Source organism: Somniosus microcephalus, chromosome 6, assembly GCF_052327205.1.
Source record: "Somniosus microcephalus isolate GS21.2 chromosome 6, FLI_Smic_1.0, whole genome shotgun sequence".
Lineage (NCBI taxonomy): Eukaryota > Metazoa > Chordata > Chondrichthyes > Squaliformes > Somniosidae > Somniosus > Somniosus microcephalus.
This window is the reverse complement of record NC_140992.1, coordinates 202358908-202379316: the sequence shown is the minus strand read 5'-3', so window position 1 is coordinate 202379316 and position 20409 is coordinate 202358908. Positions and strand designations below refer to the sequence as shown.

At 46.3% G+C, this 20409-nt stretch overlaps 1 protein-coding gene across 3 annotated transcripts in view; it reads right to left on the bottom strand.

Moving 5' to 3' along the window:
• Positions 1-20409, bottom strand: part of nlrc5 (NLR family, CARD domain containing 5) — a 350789-nt gene that overhangs the window by 189159 nt on the left and 141221 nt on the right. For all 3 annotated transcript variants that reach the window (XM_085991231.1, XM_085991232.1, XM_085991233.1), the window contains exons 14-19: positions 16323-16406; positions 14329-14412; positions 13652-13741; positions 5341-5403; positions 3501-3587; positions 2047-2130 (exon numbers count right to left, since the gene is read on the bottom strand). In XM_085991231.1, coding sequence (XP_085847357.1) covers positions 2047-2130; positions 3501-3587; positions 5341-5403; positions 13652-13741; positions 14329-14412; positions 16323-16406 — 492 coding nt within the window. The remainder of the gene's footprint in view (positions 1-2046; positions 2131-3500; positions 3588-5340; positions 5404-13651; positions 13742-14328; positions 14413-16322; positions 16407-20409) is intronic.

The window sequence follows — 20409 nt, the reverse complement described above, 5'->3', positions numbered from 1 at the left end:
TATTGAGTGAGAGTCCCCCATATATTGAGTTTAATATTTCCCTACATATTTTCTTTGAAGTTCCCCCCTTTATATTGAATTTGAAATTACCCTTCATACAATAACTTTGAAATACTTCTCCACATATTGAGATTGATTTTCAACCTCCCACCCGAGCATAAAAGTGGCATTGCAGGTCGATTGCCCGTTATAGAATCGGCCTGATTTTCATTTCCGTGAAAATGAATATTGACCATTTTTCAAAATGTGCAATCAATTCGCAACATCAGTTTTACACTTGGGCAGTAAGTTAAAAATCTGCCCCATTGACTTTGAAATTTTGCCTTATATATTGAGTAAGATTCCATCCAATAAACTCTTTCTTATCCAGCACCTATGGGACCAGGATGGTGCCGGTTGATGAAAAATTCTGGATAACAGAGAGGTATATCTACCAAGGCAATTTTTAACACAAACAAAAATAAAAACCACTGACTAACTCGGCCACCGTGGGAGACTCGGACTCGTCAAAACGAGTGCTGGATGGATTCGGCAAGATTACCGGTTATCTATTTTGCCGGTTATTAAAGTATTCCGGATGATTAAGTGCCATTTAAACAAGAGTTTACTGTATATAAAGTTTGAAATTCCTTCACCTCATATATTGAGTGAGGGTCCCCCCATATATATTGAGTTTGAGGTAACCCCTATGTATTAAGTTTGGAAGTTCCCAAGATCACTTGCAGGGTTCATTCAACCTTGTAGAAATTGACTGAGTTTGTGTTAGTTTGAGGTAGTTAAGCTGCTGCGATATTGGAGCATTTCTTATGACTTCAATCAATAGATATTTTCACAGTACAGTAGTTGGCAACAGCACAGATTTTAATGTTACTGTTGGATTCACATCTCTGGAAAGATTACTTTACAGAAATGAAGTTGATAATAGACTCATACACACACATGAACACACACAGACATATACGCATACACACAGAACACATACTGTTCTCGCACACATTTGTTCTCAGCTGCCTGTAATCAGACTCTGCGATCTCCCTGTCCATTAGGAAATGGCTGTAGATGTTAAAAGGAAGAAGCAGCTCTGTGAATGATGAGGCTGGCAAGTCCCATTCAGTTGACTTGTTGAATAACACAGCTGGGCACCACATTTCAAAGACTACAATGGCAGTTAGTTCCCTGTTCTCACCATGCAGATGTTCTTACTGTGGGAGGCTTCACAGAGATTACTGGGTTGATTTTAACCCAGAGCGGGTATTGCATGGGAGGGGTAGGGGATGGTGGGGGGGGGGGGCGGGGGGGGAACAGGGCAAATATCAAACGCACTCGTAGGCTTAAGTTTCAGGCCCGGGGTATTTTAATTTCCAGGCCTCATCTAAATCCCACTGGTCCACTCCCTGCCCAGAACAGGCAGGAAGAGGGCACAGAGCTGGCAGGCAAAGATCGAGCAGTCAAAAGCCGCAAAGGAAATGGTTTGACTTACCTGGAGGGTTTCTTCCGGCTTCCCACCAGCTGCCAACCTGCTTCAGCCAGGTGGGAAAGCTGCCGCGCCTTCCCCGCTCAGGCCCCAGTTAAACTGCATTCACACTCAAGGCTCCCCTCCACCCAGAGCCCGGCAGACGCCTCAACTTCAGCCCAAACCAACGGCCTTAGAATTGGAAATTGGTGGGAACGGAGTGGGAAAGGGAGCCTCTCTTTTTTAACTGCTCACCTTTCCGTTCCCACCTAGCAGGGAGAGTTAAAAAGCCAGCCTATGGTTAACCATGCTGGGAGATGGCTTTTGTCCATTAAAGCACAGAATAGCAGCCACTTTGACCAGGCTATCAAACTAACAGTTACCTTTGCAATGGCAGACAGTTGAGCTGCTGTGATATCAAAGCGTTTATTGTGACTTGAAGAAATAGCTAAATAAGGAGCAATATTATTGAATGATTTCTAACACTATAGTTACACACAAAGCTGAAGGGACAGCTGGGACTGGAAACTAGAGCAAGCGCTTTGAAGACACTAAAACAGCATGGTGGACAAAACTCTTTTGCCATCACTTACTCCAGTTCTGCTAGATCAGTGCAATGCTCCAGTGTAGAACCCAGGTCTTCCAAATGCTTCAGTTGAAAACGACAGTTGGTCAGACTGCAAAAGATGGCAAGATTATTGAAATGGTTCAGCACAGGGAGCTCAGTGATCTCCAAATGTCTGAACAACTCACCCCTAGGACCTCAAATGCAGGAACACTTCCCCAGGTCCTCAAATGTAGCCTGGCGGAGAGGCTATACAACATTAAAGCACAGTGATGCACAGTTGTTCGGGTTTGTGATGTTTGTGAAAGCTGTCACTATAGTGCTTGTTCTGATTCGTTCTCATGTGCTGGATTGCCTCGCTTCATGTTTTCTTTGAGCCTACATCAGGGCATCCAGATTTTATTGATACAAGGTTCCCCTAACCCATTTTAATTTTAGACATCACATCTACTAAAAAGTGAATTGGGAATCCTCAACCAAAGAGGCAACTTTTATTCCTTATGTTGTGTAATTCTCTTATTTGTATTGATAATCAGTGTAGAAAATCTAACATATTGGGGTAGAAATTTGCATTGGGCAGCAGCACAGACCAGCTGGTATCACATGGACCGCCGGTTATAAGCACCGTTCGATATTCAACAGAACTGTGATATTGCCCTTTTTGCATTACCACCCAAATGAATTTCTGCCTCATTGAATCATAAACCAACTCTTTCTCAAAACAGGAAAAATTCACTCTGGCAAACTTGGGATCAGAGGTTGACTTGAACTTGTTGCTCTTTCATTGGAGGTCCTTCACTTTTCCTTGCTAACAATGCTCCCAGCACGGCCATCAATTATTGATTCCACCCATTATGGTTGGAAGGTATTTTCCAACCTATTACAGTCCAGTGTGAGTGAAGCAATTTAAATAAAATAGCACAGAAGGCAATTTTTGCTTGAAAGACATAATGAACAGATATTTCAAATTAAACAACTTCAAATTAAGAGGAGTAGATTTTAGGAATCAACAAAATGCTCACTTGTGTTGTATAAGCCGGTTTGATGATAATGAGGCCCCAGGCCCAATATTACGTGTCCCTCGGGCCTATCCATTCAGGCGTGGTGATTGCTCCCTGTGCCCCCTGCATGGACGCACTCGAATTTCTAGGCTGTTGTGGTTTTTTTGTGGGGGGGTTGGAGGGGGGTGGGGGAGAGGTGGACTGTATGCCCCGTGTATATTTATGATAAAGCATGAATGTTTATCATGCCCCTTTAATGTTTTTATGGGTTGAACTGCTGGTTTTTGAGCACAATCGATGCAGCAGAGTATGGAATCTCATGCTTATTGTGTTGCCTGCATAAAAGCAGTAATCATCAAACTGCAATGCATCGGTTGTGAAGCATTTTAGGGGATCCTGAGGACATAAGCCATGTTCTTTCTTTGGACATTTATCTAGGCTACTTATTAGATGCTTCCATGGATTCCTTAGACCAGTTTACCTTAGTTTTCTTAATGGTGCCGGCTTGGTCTTTGAATCTCCAGTGCTGCTCAATCTAAAATCCACTGGCTGGGTATTCAGTTCATCGCTGTAAAAAGGAAATAGATTGTCAGATCACAGAAATATCAGTCCTGTACGTTATATGCATTTATTATACTAAAATTAATTTAGAATAGAGCTGGCGTTTATTAATAATAGTAAATCACAATTCAAATGTGGCAAACCAATATCTGGAGTTGGTGTGGATGCAAGATGTTGGTAAAAACCTTTTCCTACGCTTGGCCTTCTGTGACTGGCTGGCAGCTTTCCTTGGCTTGGAATGGAAAGAAGATTAAGTGGCCAATGAGCCATATTTTCAGCAAGCTGAAACATTCCGCTCACTAGCTGGTCAAGAACACCGCTGAGAATTTCCGGCAGGGTTCTCCCCAATTGGCTGCCGTAACTTTGGCAGTAATGCCATTTATGTGGTACATCCGGGGTTTCGGGTTGGGAGAACCCCCACCCCCCCCACGGAAATTGCCAGTAAACTTATTTTCCAACACGGGAAAGCTGGAAGAGAAGGTAGCCTACCAGCTTCCAAGTCCTAGCAGTGCGATTGTTCCTCCATCTCCAATCCTAACCAACTAGCTCATTGTTTATAACAAAAAGACCTGTTTCTTTTCTTATTCAAGGCTCAAGTTGCCAGGTTAAATGTTCAAGTAAAATCTTAATGTATGTGAATTCAAAAATTGTATTTGCCGAGTGAGTTCCAGCACTTCCAGCAATCTGGACCAGGTTCAGTTTGATGGACTGAATTAAGATTGGGACAACTGAAATGAAACCAAGCCCAGCCATCACACTAAGACTGTTCAATCATCACAAGAGAGAACATTCATTTGGAAAGACCACTGACATCGAATGGTTGAAGCCACCAATTTGTGGTTTTCATGGAAAAATGTGCGGAATCATGGAATTTGAACCCTAAAATATCAGAAAACACCAACACAATCCCATTGTCCTACGTAATAAAAACAGAATTTGATTTTGTCAATCACCACAAATCAATGGCCCTGATTATAAAGTGACAGAATCACAGAATGTGGATCGCTAGCCCCGCAAGATCCTGTAAATCCATTGGCAGGATAGGCGCACCAACATCAGTGTTCTCGCTCAAGCCAATATCCCCAGCATCGAAGCTTTGACCACGCTCGATCAGCTCCGATGGACGGGTCACATCGTCCACATGCCCGATACGAGACTCTCAAAACAAGTGCTCTACTCGTAGCGCCGACACGGCAAGAGAGCCCCAGGTGGGCAGAGGAAACGCTTCAAGGACACCCTCAAAGCCTCCTTGAAAAAGTGCAACATCCCCACCGACACCTGGGAATCCCTGGCCCAAGTCCGCACAAAGTGGAGGAGAAGCATCCGGGAATGCGCCGAATACCTCGAGTCTCTTCGCTGGGAGCAAGCAGAAGCCAAGCACAAGCAGTGCAATGAGCGCACGTCAACCCAAGCACTCCACCCACCCGCCCCTTCAACCACCATCTGCCCCACCTGTGACAGAGACTGTAGGTCCCGCATTGGACTCATCAATCACCTGCAAACTCATTTTTAATATGGAAGCAAGTCATCCTCGGTTCCGAGGGACTGCCTAAGAAGAAGAAGGGATCCCAAAACACCAGCGAACCCATGTAATAAAATCAGAATTTGACTTATTCCGTCACCAGAAATCACTGACCCTGATAATAGTGAGTTAGTAACGAGAAAGGAGTTTGGAAACCAGGATTCAGGAGTCCTGTATTGTGTATAAGTGTTTAAAGAAGATGTATTTAAATGACTCCTTTCTATACAGAATTCCTTACCTCACTTTAGTGCCTTCATGCTGTTCTGCAAATTTAATTAACACTGTCTGGTGATGTTTCAGGCTGTAGAAATTAAATTACAAATACAAAATTAATGTTAAATGCATGTGGACAAGTAGATCACCGTTTGTCAGCAAGGGCCATAAAACTGATTACCTTGCCTCAACAAACCACTGAATCACAGTAGTGAATTGTTAATACTCATTTAATCTGAAGTTTAGAGCATGAACCTCTACTAATGTGTTTAGGTGACTCGAAACAATATCAACAACTTGTATTTATAAAGCGCCTTTAATGTAGTAAAACGTCCCAAGGTGCTTCACAAGAGTATTAAGACAAAAAATTTGACACCGAGCCACACAAGGAGCAATTAGGGCAGATGACCAAAAGCTTGGTCAAAGAGGTAGGTTTTAAGGAGTGTCTTAAAGGAGGAAAGAGAGGTAGAGAGGTGAAGAGGTTTAGGGAGGGAATTCCAGAGCTTGGGGGCTAGGCAACAGAAGGCACGGGCACCAATGGTTGAGTGATTATAATCAGGGATGTTTAAGAGGGCAGAATTAAAGGAGCGCAGATATCTCGGGGGTGGTGGGGCTGGAGGAGATTAGCGATAGGGAGGGGCGACGCCATGGAGGGATTTGAATACTAGGACGAGAATTTTGAAATCGAGGTGTTGGTTAACTGGGAGCCAATGTAGGTTAGCGAGCACAAGGGTGATGGGTGAACAGGACTTGGTACGAGTTAGAACACGAGCAGCCCAGTTTTGGATCACCTCAAGTTTATGTAGGGTAGAATATGGGAGGCCAACCAGGAGTGCGTTGGAATAGTCAAGTCTAGGGGTAACAAAGGCATGGATGAGGGTTTCCGCAGCGGATGAGCTGAGGCAAGGGCGGAGACGGGCGATGTTACGGAAGTGGAAATAGGCAGTCTTAGTTATGCTGCGAACTTGTGGTCTGAAGCTCATTTCAGGGTCAAATATGACACCAAGGTTGAGAACAGTGTGGTTCAGCCTCAGACAGATGTTAGGGAGAGGGATGGAGTCAGTGGCTAGGGAACAGAGTTTGTGGCGGGGACCGAAAACAATGGCGTTGGTTTTCCCAATATTTAATTGGAGAAAATTTTTGCTCCTCCAGAACTGTATGTTGGACAAGCAGTCTGACAATTTAGACACCGTGGAGGGGTCGAGAGAAGAAGGAGTGAGGTAGAGCTGGGTGTTGTCAGCATACATGTGGAAACTGACGCTGTGCACCAAGGGGCAACATGTAGATGAGAAATAGGAGGGGGCCAAGGACAGATCTTTGGGGACACCAGAGGTAACGATGCGGGAGCGGGAAGAGAAGCTGTTGCAGGTGATTCTCTGGTTATGTTAGATAGATAAGAATGGAACCAGGCGAGTGCAGTCCCACGCAGCTGGACGACGATGGAAAGGCATTGGAGAAGGATGGAGTGGTCAATCGTGTCAAAGGCTGCAGACAAGTCAAGAAACATAGAAACATAGAAGATAGGAGCAGGAGTAGGCCATTCGGCCCCTCGAGCCTGTTCCGCCATTTAATAAGATCACGGCTGATCATCCAAATTCAGTACCCTGTCCCTGCTTTCTCCCCATATCCCTTGATCCCTTTAGCCTTAAGAAATATATCTAACTCCTTCTTGAATATATTTAATGAATTGGCCTCAACTGCCTTCTGTGGTAGAGAATTCCACTGGTTCACCGCTCTCTGGGTGAAGAAATTCCTCCTCATCTCAGTCCTAAATGGCTCACCCCTTATCCTTAGACTGTGACCTCTGGTTCTGGACTGCCCTGCCATCGGGAACTTCCTTCCTGCATCTAGTCTGTCTAGTCCTGTTAGAATTTTTAAAGTTTCAATGAGATCCCCTCTCATTCTTCTAAACTCTAGCAAATATAAGCCTAATCGACCCAATCTCTCTTCATACGTCATTCCTGCCATCCCAGGTATCAGTCTGGTGAATCTTCGCTGCACTCCCTCCATGGCAAGAACATCCTTCCTCAGATAAGGTGACCAAAACTGCACACAATACTCAAGGTATGGTGTCACCAAGGCCCTGTACAACTGCAGCAAGACATCCTTGCTCCTGTACTCGAATCCTCTCACTATGAAGGCCAACATACCATTTGCCTTCTTAACCGCCTGCTGCACCTGCATGCTTACCTTCAGCGACTGGTGCACAAGGACACCCAGGTCTCATTGCACTTCCCCTTTTCCCAATCTATTGCCGTTCAGATAATAATCTGTCTTCCTGTTTTTGCCACCAAAGTGGGTAACCTCACATTTATCCACATTATACTGCATCTGCCATGCATCTGCCCAATCACCCAACCTGTCCAAATCATACTGGAGTTTCTCTGCATCCTCCTCACAGCACACACGCCCACCCAGCTTTGTGTCATCTGCAAACTTGGAGATATTACATCTAGTTCCCTCGTCTAGATCATTAATATATATTGTGAATAACTGGGGTCCTAGCACCGATCCCTGCAGTACCCCACTAGTCACTGCCTGCCACTCGGAAGAAGACCCGTTTACTCCAACTCTTCGCTTCCTGTCTGCCAACCAGTTCTCTATCCAAGTCAGTACCTTACCCCCAATCCCATGTGCTTTAACTTTGCACACCAATCTCTTATGCAGGAACTTATCGAAAGCCTTCTGAAAGTCCAAATACATCACATCCACTGGTTCTCCCTTATCTATTCTACCAGTTACATCCTCAAAAAATTCCAATAGATTAGTCAAGCACGATTTACCTTTTGTAAATCCATGGTGACTTTGTCCGATCCTGTCACTGTTTTCCAAGTGCTCTGCTATTACATCTTTTATAATGGATTCTAGCATTTTCCCCACTACCGATGTCAGGCTTACCTGTCTATAATTCCCCGTTTTCTCTCTACCACCTTTTTTAAATAGTGGGGTTACATTAGCTACCCTCCAATCCATGGGAACTGTTCCAGAGTCTATAGAATTTTATAAGATGACCAGCAATGCATCTACTGTTTCAAGGGCCACTTCCTTAAGTGCCCTAGGATGCAGATTATCAGGCCCTGGGGACTTATCTGCCTTCAATCCTGTCAATTTCCCTATCACCATTTCCCTACAAACACTGATTTCATTCAATTCCTCCCTCTCATTAGACCCTATGTTCCCCGACATCTCTGGGAGGTTATTTGTGTCCTCCTTTGTGAAGACAGAACCAAAATATGTATTTAATTGGTCTTCCATTTCTTTGTTCCCCATTATAAATTCCCCTGATTCTGACTGCAAGGGACCTACGCTTGACTTCACCAACCTTTTTCTCTTCACATATCTATAGAAGCTTTTACAGTCAGTTTTTATATTCCCTGCAAGCTTATTCTCATATTCTATTTTCCCCCTCTTAATTAATCCCTTTGTCCTCTTTTGCTGAATCCTAAACTGCTCCCAATCCTCAGGTTTGCTGCTTTTTCTGGCCAATTTCTATGTCCTCTCCTTGGATCTTATGCTATTCCTAATTTCCCTTGTTAGCCACGGTTGAGTCACCTTTTTTGTTTTATTTTTATGCCAAACAGGGATGAATAAATTCTGTAGTTCATCCATGCGATCTTTAAATGTTTGCCATTGCCTATCCACCATCAACCCTTTAAGTAATGCTCCGCAATCCATCCTAGCCAACTCGCGCCTCATACCATCGTAGTTTCCTTTATTTAAATTCAGGACCCTAGTCTCTGAGTGAACTACTTCATTCTGCATCTTAATGAAGAATTCTATCATATTATGATCGCTCCTCCCCAAGAGGCCTCGCACAACACGATTGCTAATTAATCCTTTCTCATTACATAATACCCAGTCTAAGGTGGCCTGATATCTAGTTGGTTCCTCGACATATTGGTCCAGGAAACCATCCCGTATACACTCTAGGAATTCCTCCTCCACAGTATTGTTACTAGCTTGGTTAGCCCAATCTATATGTAGATTAAAGTCACCCATGATAACTGCTGTGCCCTTATTGCACGTGTCTCTAATTTCCCGTTTAATGCCATCCCCAACCTCAGCATTACTGTTTGGGGGTCTGTATACAACTCCCACTAACGTTTTCTGCCCCTTGGCATTTCTCAGCTCTACCCATACAGATTCCACATCATCAGAGCTAATATCCTTCCTTACTATTGTGTTAATCTCCTCTTTAACCAGCAATGCTACCCCACCTCCTTTTCCTTTTTGCCTATTTTTCCTGAATATTGAATACCCCTGGATGTTGAATTCCCAGCCTAGGTCACCCTGGAGCCATGTCTCCGTAATTCCAATTACATCATATCTGTTTACATCTATTTGTGCAGCTAATTCATCCACCTTATTACGAATGCTCCTCGCATTAAGACACAAAGCCTTCAGGCTTGTTTTTTAACACTCTTAGTCCTTTTAGAATTATTATTTACTGAGGCCCTGTTTGATTTACACCCTTGATTTCTCTGCCTTCCACTTTTGCTTTTCTCCTTCCTGTCTTTTGCTTCTATCCTTGCTTCCCTTTCCTCTGTCTCCCTGCACAGGTTCCCAACCCCCTGCCATTTTAGTTTAAACCCTCCCCAAGAGCACTAGCAAACACTCCCCCTAGGACATCAGTCCCAGTCCTGCCCAGGTGCAAACTGTCCGGTTTGTACTGGTCCCACCTCCCCCAGAACCGGTTCCAATGTCCCAGGAATTTGAATCCCTCCCCCTTGCATCATTCCTCTAGCCATGTATTCATCTGAAATATCCTTCTATTTTTACTCTGACTAACACGTGGCACTGGTAGCAATCCTGAGATTACTACCTTTGAGGTCCTTTTTTTAAATTTACCACCCAACTCCCTATATTCATCCCGTTTTTTACCTATATCGAAGGACGAGGAGGGATGGTTTACCTCTGTCACAGTCACAGAGGATGTCATTTGTGACTTTGATGAGAGCCGTTTCGGTGCTGTGGCAAGGGCGGAAACCTGATTGGAGGGATTCAAACATGGAATTGCGGGAAAGATGGGCATGGATTTGGGAGGCAACAATACGTTCAAGGACTTGAGAGGAATGGGAGGTTGGAGATAGGGTGGGAGTTTGCAAGGATGGAGGGATCAAGGTTTGTTTTTTTGAGGAGAGGGGTAATGACGGCAGATTTGAGGGAGAGGGGGACAGTACCTGAGGAGAGAGAACATTATCAGCTACCATGGGAGCCAGAAGTTGGGTGGTCAGCAGTTTGGTGGGAATAGGGTCGAGGGAGCAGGAGGTGGGTCTCATGGACAAGATGAGCACAGAGAGGTCATGAGGGGAGAGCGGAGAGAACCTGGAGAAAGATGTGAGTTCAGGGCTAGAGCAGGGGGGTACCTTAGAGGAAGTTTGGCCCAGTGGGCTAGGGGAGGGAAGGGAAGTGGCAGAGGCAGCTGAATGGATGGTCTCAATCTTAGAGACAAAGAAGGGGGATGTGGGTGGAGAGCGATATGAGGAAATGGTCAGAGATGGCCTTATCTGCGATTGACACAATTGGAGTAGCGAGGCCACGAGAGATGGCAAGGTTGAGGGGGTGGCCGTGAACATGGGTTGGGGTGTTTACATGGAGGGAGAGATTAAGGGAGGATAGGAGGCTATCATCATGCTCTCAGAGGAGAGAAAGCATGATGAAGTGAGATGGAGGTTGAAATCACCGAGGATAAGAAGTCGTTCGCTGCAGAGGCTGAGGGAGGAGAACAGTGAAGATATCTCAGTAATAAAATTTTGGGTGGGCGGTAGAGAACAGGAATTTTAAATGAGAGGTGAGAGAGGGGTGGAATAAGGCGAGATGCTCAAAGGAGGAGAAACTGCAACTTTGGGACCCATAGGTCTAAAGTCACCTGTTCCTCCCAAACATGCTACATTTAAATGTCATGTCTTAAATTACTCATATACTGTATCTCAAAATATCATTTTCTGAAATAAATCTAATTTGCATTTAAATGAATCAACACTAACTACTTCCATCATCTCCCTAGGGAGCCTGTTACAGAGATCGACTACTCACTCACTGAAATATTGCTTCCGCAAATTAGTTTTGAATTTAACCCCCTTGAAGTGCAGGCCGTCTCCTACTGCTCCAGGCAAGCTAAGCTTGTCATGGTCTACATTATCTAATCCCTTTAGATTCCTAAATACAGCAATTAATGTGACACATCTCTGCTGCAATTGACTTGGCAGATTGTGTGGCGTGGGGAGAGAAGGAAGAGACGAGAGTGAACAAGAAAGTCAACTAAGGTTCCCCTTCCTGATGGCTGCTGGAATACCGGAAAATTTGCATGTGGATGTTGATAGGATTGAGCTTGGCTGCGATGCTCTTCATGAGAAAATCGGCTGCCAACACTCATGGGGCAGATAATGCAATGCTCAGTGCCAGTAACACTGATGCGCATCGAGTGTTGGCTCTCTGCATTAGGAGGTGCTGAAGCCTGAGCCCTGCTCAGTACCCCATTCACCCTGCGTGCGAAATCACGCCCCCAAACTGGCTGTGGCTCTCAGAGACAGAGTTCCTACCATGTGCTGAGCTCATAATGGCCTTGCCTTACATAAAATGACATAGAAATTACAACATGGAAACAGGCCGGTCAGCCTAACTGGTCCGAGTTGGTGTTTATTCTCCACATGAACAGACTGCAACACAAATTAGGAGCCCTTCCCACAATGCACTGGAGTGCCCACGCAGGGCTTCAGACACCAAGCACCATTTCTAATGGGTTCGGGTGTGGCCAGCATAAGAGTATAAAATTCTGCTCCGGGATGGCCCTCTCCTTGTTATAGGGCCACCCTATAATGGCTTGTGCTTGACCGCGAATGGCCAATTCCTGAAAGGGGACTTATTCCCCATTGTATTAAAAAAAATGGTGGTGCTTGTAAGGGCAACCAGGGGCCCTTCACTGACCAGGTATCCCAGCTCCCAGCCCCCGAGGTGCTCCCAGCAAGTCACACACTACGTGCCAGGAGTACCACAGAAATGTTGAAAGGAGTTGATCTTGGTTGTGTGATGGTAGCACTATCTCGACTTATACTGAAGAATGGGCAGTTGTCCAAGGCAGCAGATGTTGCTGGTGTTTGTGGAGCTGCATCCTGTATGAACCACCACAATTAATGGAGGAGGGGTAAGGAAAGTAGATTAAGAAAAAAAAGTAAGTAAGAGCAGGGCACCAACTACATTGTTAGAGCATTGGACTCAATGAAGCTATTGTCTTTTTTCCTCAATAAATAATTTAACTGGCACCCCATCCACTGGCTTATACATATATACTCCCTCCACCATCAGCATACTGTGGCTACAGAATGCACTGCAGCAAGTCACCAAGGTTTTTAAAAAAAAAATCATTCTTGGGATGTAGGAATCACTAGCATTTATTGTCCATCCCTAATTGCCCTGAGAAGGTGATGGTGGGCTTTCTTCTTGAACCGCTGCATTGTAGTCAGTTGATACAACTGAGTGGCTTGACAGACCACTTCAGAGGGCACTTAAGGGTCAACCACATTGGTGTGGGACTGGAATCATATGTAGGCCAAACCGGGTAAGGATGGCAGGTTTCTTTCCCTAAGGGACATTAGTGAACCAGTTGGGTTTTTACGACAATCCAACAGCTTTGTGGTCACTTTTACTGATATCAGCTTTTTATTTCCAGAATTTTTAAAACTGAATTCAAATTCTGAAATTGCCATGGTGAGATTTGAACTCATGTTCTCTGGATTATTAGTCCAGGTGTCTGGATTACTGCTCTAGTAACATAAGCACTACATTACCTGAATAACTGAATCACTGCAATACCACACCCTCCTTCGGGGGCATCTTCATGTAATTTCTGTATACACAATCTGACTTCTCTTTTGGCTTTAATAACCAATTTTCAGCCTGATCCAAATGGACAGATGGTTGAGGTGTTTATGAATTCACTGTATGGGTTGATTCTGATTCATATGGAGCCTATGACTGGGAGGGGTAGGTAGGCAATGTGCAAGGACAAAAATAAGGAGATTCCATATCAAGATTCCATACCAAGATTTTGAAAATATCTTCAAAAGATCAGGTGATTTAACTAACTCTGTATTTCCATTTGTAGATATATTAATGCAGTACAAACCCGCTAACTGGTACTCGGAATGTGAAGCTTTCTTCAAACAGAGGGCGTACTCTCAATTTATTCCTTCTACATTCTGTAATGCACATTTGGCTAAATGGGATGTTCTGCTCATAATATTCAGCTTAAGAAGCCGCTGTACCTCCGAGTCTTTACAGCCTGCCCGTTACTAACTCCATTAACAAAAGCTTTAATTTGTTTTGTTCTTGTTTACCTCACTTCAACCTCCAACATCCTGGGGCATTTCTTCAGGACCGATGCCAAGCAGAGAACACCATCTTCAGAGATATCATTGTTGCTGAGGCTAAGATAGAAAGGATTTTTAAAAGACTGAACATGAGCAATGGATGTAAAAACACATTTTATTTCTCAAGGCAAATACTAGTCGACTCACAGTAAATCATGGTCTGTATTCCTCAGCATTAACGTATATGTGGCACCTGAACCCCCTTGATTTAATGGCAATGATATCCTTGAACTTAAACTACACACTCTTTCCACACAACATCCCAATTCTACTGTAGTTAACTCTGACAAATGCTCATTTACCAGTAACGCTACTCACTCACTGTCCTTCTGTATGGACACATCCTCACCTCAGTGCAATGTGGCAACAGTAGTTTTTCATAAACAAAAGAGTGAAAAATTATTTATTTAATGCACCAAGTAATGGTTTAGGACTGAATTTCCGATGGGTACGGAGTCCCTCACTGGCCATTATGTGTTATGCACTTACATTCTGCCTGAAAAGAAACTGCATCAGGCACCTCTGTAATTCAACCTCTAACTATCATCATTCAATATAAAACAAGTGTGCTTACTGTTACCAACTATTACACCACGAGTTGCACGCACACCTTACTGTTACTAATCAATGTTCTATAGACTTACTTTATCAATTTGGAAATATGAAAATCTGGTAGAATCTCAACAAGTCTTCTTAAACCATGGTCTTTCAGTTCATTGCCAGACAGGCTAAAGAAAAACATAGGAAGGATTGATACTTCTGATAGAAAAAGGCATTGTATTTAAGATTCAGAGCCTGCTAAAACATAACCAGATGGATTTTCCTTAAGGGGCAGTATTGCCAACAGAAGTGGGTCGGGCTGGACTTCTGCCGATCAGCCAACCCTGCCATGACTCTGACCCATTTTCCTGGGAGGGGATCTTGGTGATATCTCCACTCATCAGAGGGGCTCATCACTGCCGGAGAGGAAAAAGTCATGGTATTGCAGAGAAGAGCTCACTGCAGCACTTGAGATAGGTAAGGCCTATTTGAAAGGAGGCAGAAGTCTTTTCAACTTCCTTTCTTCAGGCTTTCCCCTTGGGAGGAGAGGGGAGTGCCAAGCCCCACTCCCTCTCCCTCATTTACATGCGGCAGGGCTGGAGGCTGGCATTATTGGTGGTGGGGGTAGAGGAAACTTTCGGTATTCAGTTTTAGGAGCAGGAATTTGAGCTGTGGGTCTCCTGCCCCATTTTCCTTTGGAACTACCTGAAAACAGGCACCTTCCCCAAGGAAAATCCAACCCATAATCATGGGAAGTTATCCAACCAAGTCACGCTGAGAATCAATGCTCTGCTGTGCCTAGCAAATGATTGACTGGCTTATCGAGGGAATCAGGCCAATAACACAACTCTAGCAAATAATCTGTGCACAGAATGATCTTCCATGTAGGTGGCATAAGCTTCTTAGCACACAAACTGTATCGCCTGTTTAGAAAGTAAGACAGATAGCTTTACCAGTCACAAGGTAGGATCTTCAGCCGGGCGTAATCCCTGCCAAAGTATAGCAGAGCAGGGCTGGCATCTGCCTGATGCCACTGGCACTTGAGCTTATCCAGTTGAGCTGACCATCCTCACTCCTGTGGTCAGCTTAAATGGATAAGCTTAAGGTGTCGTAAATGCCTCCGGTACAGAGCTCACACGTTGAGGTGAGGTGGATGGGAAGTAGCCCACTGCTGCACAATTTAAAGGCCCACACAGTGTTAAAGGGGCAGGTATCCTCCAAAATGTGGCAGAGATCAGCTGCAGGGCATGGAGGTCTCTGATTTGCAGATTCCAGCCTTGAAGTGCTGCTTCAGGAGATTAGATGGAGCAAGGAACCAACAAAAGGAGGGTCCAAAGGAGATCTGCAGCAGGTCAGTGGAAGGATGTGGCCAGGATGGTCAATGCCAATTCTGAAGCATGGGATTGATAAGATATGGCATAAAAGCAGTCAGTCAAGTATTGATAACTGCAAAAAAAGCATCAAAATTGAACTGGAAATAAGGGGGGGGTGAATTTCTGTGGGGATCTCCCCTTTATGCCATTTTTCCAGGGTTTTCATGGCTCTTCCTCAGAAATTACTGCGGTCGAGCAGGAGAATCCCTGTGGAAAATTCAACCTCCAAGGTTTCTGGAGATCCCTCTAATCTAGTCGCTGGACTCTTCAAATTCACTCCGGCCTATTCTCCAGTGCCTAGCAACCCTGGATTCCGGTCATGTTCACTTTCGGTAGTTCCAGACTGAAATAATTCTAGGTTGAGAGTTTATCTATTGGCGGCAGTTTGCAATTAAAGCCACTCCTTCAGTTCCGCTCACAAACACCATAGATTCATGTAAACTGTCCAACGGGTATAGTGAGAAAATAGCATTAGCACCAAGGTGCCCACTATAAGCAGTGGGGACTGTATTTGTGAAGCTGAAAGACAAGAAAGTTTCAAGAGGAAGGCAGAGAGAGAAGTTGGGAACTGCTAGGAATTGTTGAGAGAAAGAAGAAAATGAACCAGGATATACTTCTGCTCTTCTCTGCACAGATCAGCTGTGGCACTCATTACAATTGCTTTGCACCTCACGGGGCAGGGAGCTTTCTGTTTCAAGACATTACGAAGAAGCTTTTGGACTTACTCGAGAGATGCCAGCTGGGGACAACACCGCAGGATTGTGCTGAGAGTTTGCACGTGCTGTGCTGCTAATTTGCAGTTCACAAGACTGTAAAAGAAAGATATCTGGTCAACACCTGTGCATGCAGGTAGAAGTATAACAACATAATGATCCAACAAACCTTTAACACAATTACTCTTCCCCTCCCCCGCCACCACCTGATGCCCAACGGCTTACGGTGTTAACCATGCCTCCGTTGGTAGCACTCTCGCCTCTGAGTCAAAAGGTTGTGGGTTCAAGTGCCATGCCAGAGACTTGAGCGCATAATCTAAGCTGACACTCCACTGCTGCACTGTCAGGTGAGACGTTAAACCGAGGCCTCATCTGCCCTTTTAGGTGGACATAAAAGATCCCATGGCACGATTCCAAAGAAGAGTAGGGAAGTTTTTCCCGGTGTCCTGGCCAATAATTATCCCTCAGCCAACAACCCGAAAATAACAGATGATCTGGTCATTATCACATTGCTATTTGTGTGGCCATGCTGCGTGCAAACTGACTGCAACAGTGACTACACTTCAAAAGGTATTTCATTGGCTATAAAGCGCTTTGGGACCTCGGGAGGTCGCGAAAGGCGCTATATAAATGCAAGTTCTTAAGTTCTTTCTTTTTTTCTATAAGGTGAGCACACTGCTGCTGCCAGGTACTTGCTGATAATAGAACTCACGGATCATGGCTGTAAATCCATCCCCTACCATTTCTTGATGCAGTAGGCCGGTACATTATACAGTGAGGTCAAACAATTTAAACAGCAGCTAAATAAGAGCGGGAATCAATAGAAACGTTCCACATAAAGGAATTTTGTTATTTGCAAGTTAAAGGAAACATTGCAGCAAATATAGCTTGGGGTGATGGTGTGTGTGCCGTGCAATGAATGATGAGCAGCCTTTCTCCTGACATGCACCTGCATGTTGCATCTCTAAAAAAAAACTGGCTGTCAGATTGCTTCACACTAGTGAAGATGCAACAAGGACAGCATTGGGGGGGAATTTTAACTGCGAGCAGAATTCGGGAGGGCAGGGGGCGAGGTAAGTGCCACCCTAATGTCATCAATTTGAGGCCCGGGCTATTTTAAGTCTCAGTTGCATCCCACCAGTCAGCTGCCCGCCCAAAACAGGCATAAAGAGGCAGGCAGCCAGCCAACTGTGCAGCTCAGAGCCTCCTGCTGGCACTCAGATAAGTCACAAAGAGGGGGGGGGGGGTGGAAACCTGGAGCAGTGGAGGCCCAAACTTTCATTGTGGTGTGGGGGAATTCCTGGCCGGGAGGGGCGGACAGTTGAAGCGGTAGAGGCCCAGACTTTCCCTGTGGGGGAATTCCTACTCCTCTGGGTCCCAGAAAGATAAGTTTATCATTACTTTTCAGGACCTCTGCTTCTTCCCCTACAGGTTTCACTGAGCCGGTCGGCCGCTGTAGGTGCTTCGCTCAGTCGACGGTTAAAATGCCATCGGATCCTAATGAAATCAGAGGACGTTAGTTGCTTGAATGTCCACCCCAATTCTCAACTGGATGTGGTAGGGCTACAAAGTTTTGCTCTGACAAATTGATTCTAAGGTATGCCTGGTGCTGCTCCTGGAGTGCCCTTCTACACTTTCTATTGAACCAGGAGGGATGTGTTGTGTCATGAGGTTACAGATTGTGGTGGTATACAATTCTACTGGCACAGCCACTCAAGGCCTCATGGCAGTTTGATACTGTCCCACCTGACACAGCGGTGTTGTCACACCTGATGGTGGGTGTCATCACTATGAAGATGAGACTTTGGCCTAGAAATTGAGTGGGGTTAGCGCCCATTTTGAGGCGCTAGAGGGCCTAGCGCCGCAAGTACAGCCGATTGAGAAATTCACTTGGGCGCTGCCATCGGCGTTAGCCGGTTGCGCTGCGCCGGCACCGATGACGTCATCGGTGTGCGCAGCGTCCCGGTTGCCGTGGCAACGCGCCCGAACGCCGAAATTGAGTTGCGGCCGCCTCGCCCGTGGCAGCCGCAACCAACGATTTTTCAAAAGTTCGCTACGGGTCTTAGCGCCAGCGCATTAAGGTCGCGCGGCGGCCGGCCGCTTTCCCGGCGGCCGCCTGCCCGCACCTCCCTCCCCGGACTCCTCCAACACCCCCCCGCGGCACAGATGCGTGTGGGCCGTGAGCCCGGCACTTCTCTGAGGTGCCGGGCTCATTTTTCTCCACAGATCAACGGCCAGCGGTCAGGTGCAGGCAGCTCCTCCTTAACGGAAGGAGGAGGCCTGCACTTCCCCAGCCTGCCGCACCGCATCGGGTGCCGCAGCGGCGGATTAGCGCCACAATGCGGCAGTCAGCGCCCATTGTGAGGCGCTGACACCCTCCAGTAGCGCCGGCAGCCGTCTGGGCGCGGCGCTACTGAATTTTTGGCGCGCGCAGGGGGACTTAGCGCCGGCGCTAAATTTCCGGCGCTAAAGCCCTGGCGCGGCGCCAACTCAATTTCTAGGCCTTTATCTCCACAAGGACTGTGCAGTGGTCACTCCTGCCAATGCTATTGTGGACAGACATGTCTGCAACAGGTAAGTTGGTGAGGACAAGGTTAATTAAGGTTATGTATTCGATTCGGGTCCTTCACCACCTGATGTAGGTCCACTACTGCAATTAGAGCTCAGCTAGCTTGGTCGCTAGTGATACTAAAGACCCACTCTTGGTGTTGACACTGAGATTCCCCATTCGGAGAACATTTTATGACTTACTTCCCCCGAGTAATGTTCAACAGGAAGGAGTACGGATTTGTCAGCTGAATGGGAGCAATAGGTAGTAATCTGTAGGAGTTTTACTTGGCCTTGTTTGACCTGAAGCCACAAGACTTCATGTTGAAGACTCACAAGGTCAGGCCCACCCAACTCTATATCATTAAGTCCCAATGAACTCATGGGGCTGAATTTTAATGGGGAAGGCTGTTTGGCGGGGGGGGCTCCGAGGCGGTCGGAAAACCCGGGAGAACGGGTTTCCCGCAGGCCCTGCCGACTTTAACAGCCTCTCCATCTGGCTGGCTGTGGGGGGGTGGGGGGTGGTGGGGGGAGGCCTGCGGCACTAGGCCACAGAGAGGAGAGGAGGAGGGATTGGGTGGGAGCCGGAGGAGGTTCGTCGGGGGGGGGGGGGGGGGGGGTGGGGGGGGAGGGGGCAGCGGGGAGAGAGGATGGGGATCATTGGAGGGACGAGGGACGAATGGATCAGGGCTGGACTCTTGAGCACCAGTTGGTGGGGGGAGGTAGGGAAGAGAAGATCGGGGTGGGAGGATTGGGGGGGTGGGGTGAGGGAGGGAAGAATTGTGGCTAGAGCATCGGGTGGTGGAAGGAGAGAGGAACAGGGCCGGCCTGAGGATCATCGGTGGGGGGGGGACAGTCCGGGAGTCTGATCGGAGGCCTCGTGGGGGAGTCTCCGATCGCGGGGGGGTGGGCTAGACAGAGACCATGGGCAGGATTTTCTTTGGGCCGTGGAGTCGGGATTGGAGGCGTGTGGGGGGTTAAAATCCCGAAATCAGGGGTCCCGACCCCATCCCGCACCCAACCCGCCTCCATGCCAGTTTCAAAGGAGGCGGGTACCCGCTCCGCACTGGGACCCGCCTACCCGAGGCAGGAAGGGATTAGTGCCAATTAACTGCCTGTTAACAGGTAGTTAACAGTCAGTTTTTAGCCTAATCCCTATTTTTAATGCTGAAGTGTGGGATTCCCGATGGCTCCAACCCACGCCAAGTTTGCGAGGCGGGCCGTCGGGTTGAAGGACTTAAAGGGGTCGCGATGTCGGTGTTCAGGTGAGTGATGTGTGCATGAGTGCAAAGGTAAGCGTGTTTGGTGTGTCTAAAGTGTTTAAAGAAGTTTAAATTACCTTTTCTTATCTTTTCAGCCTTCCTTCCTTTAGGTCTCGGGAGTCCCTCATCTCACCGGCACAGAAAGCAGAATGGCTGCGAACTGTCAAAAGTGACAGCCTTCAGCTTTCTGTGCAGGAGAGATTTCTAACTGAGTCTGTGGAGAAGGACTCAGGTTAGAAGTAAGACAGTCAGTGTTTGATAGCTTCAAACAGCTGTGAAATGCTGATATT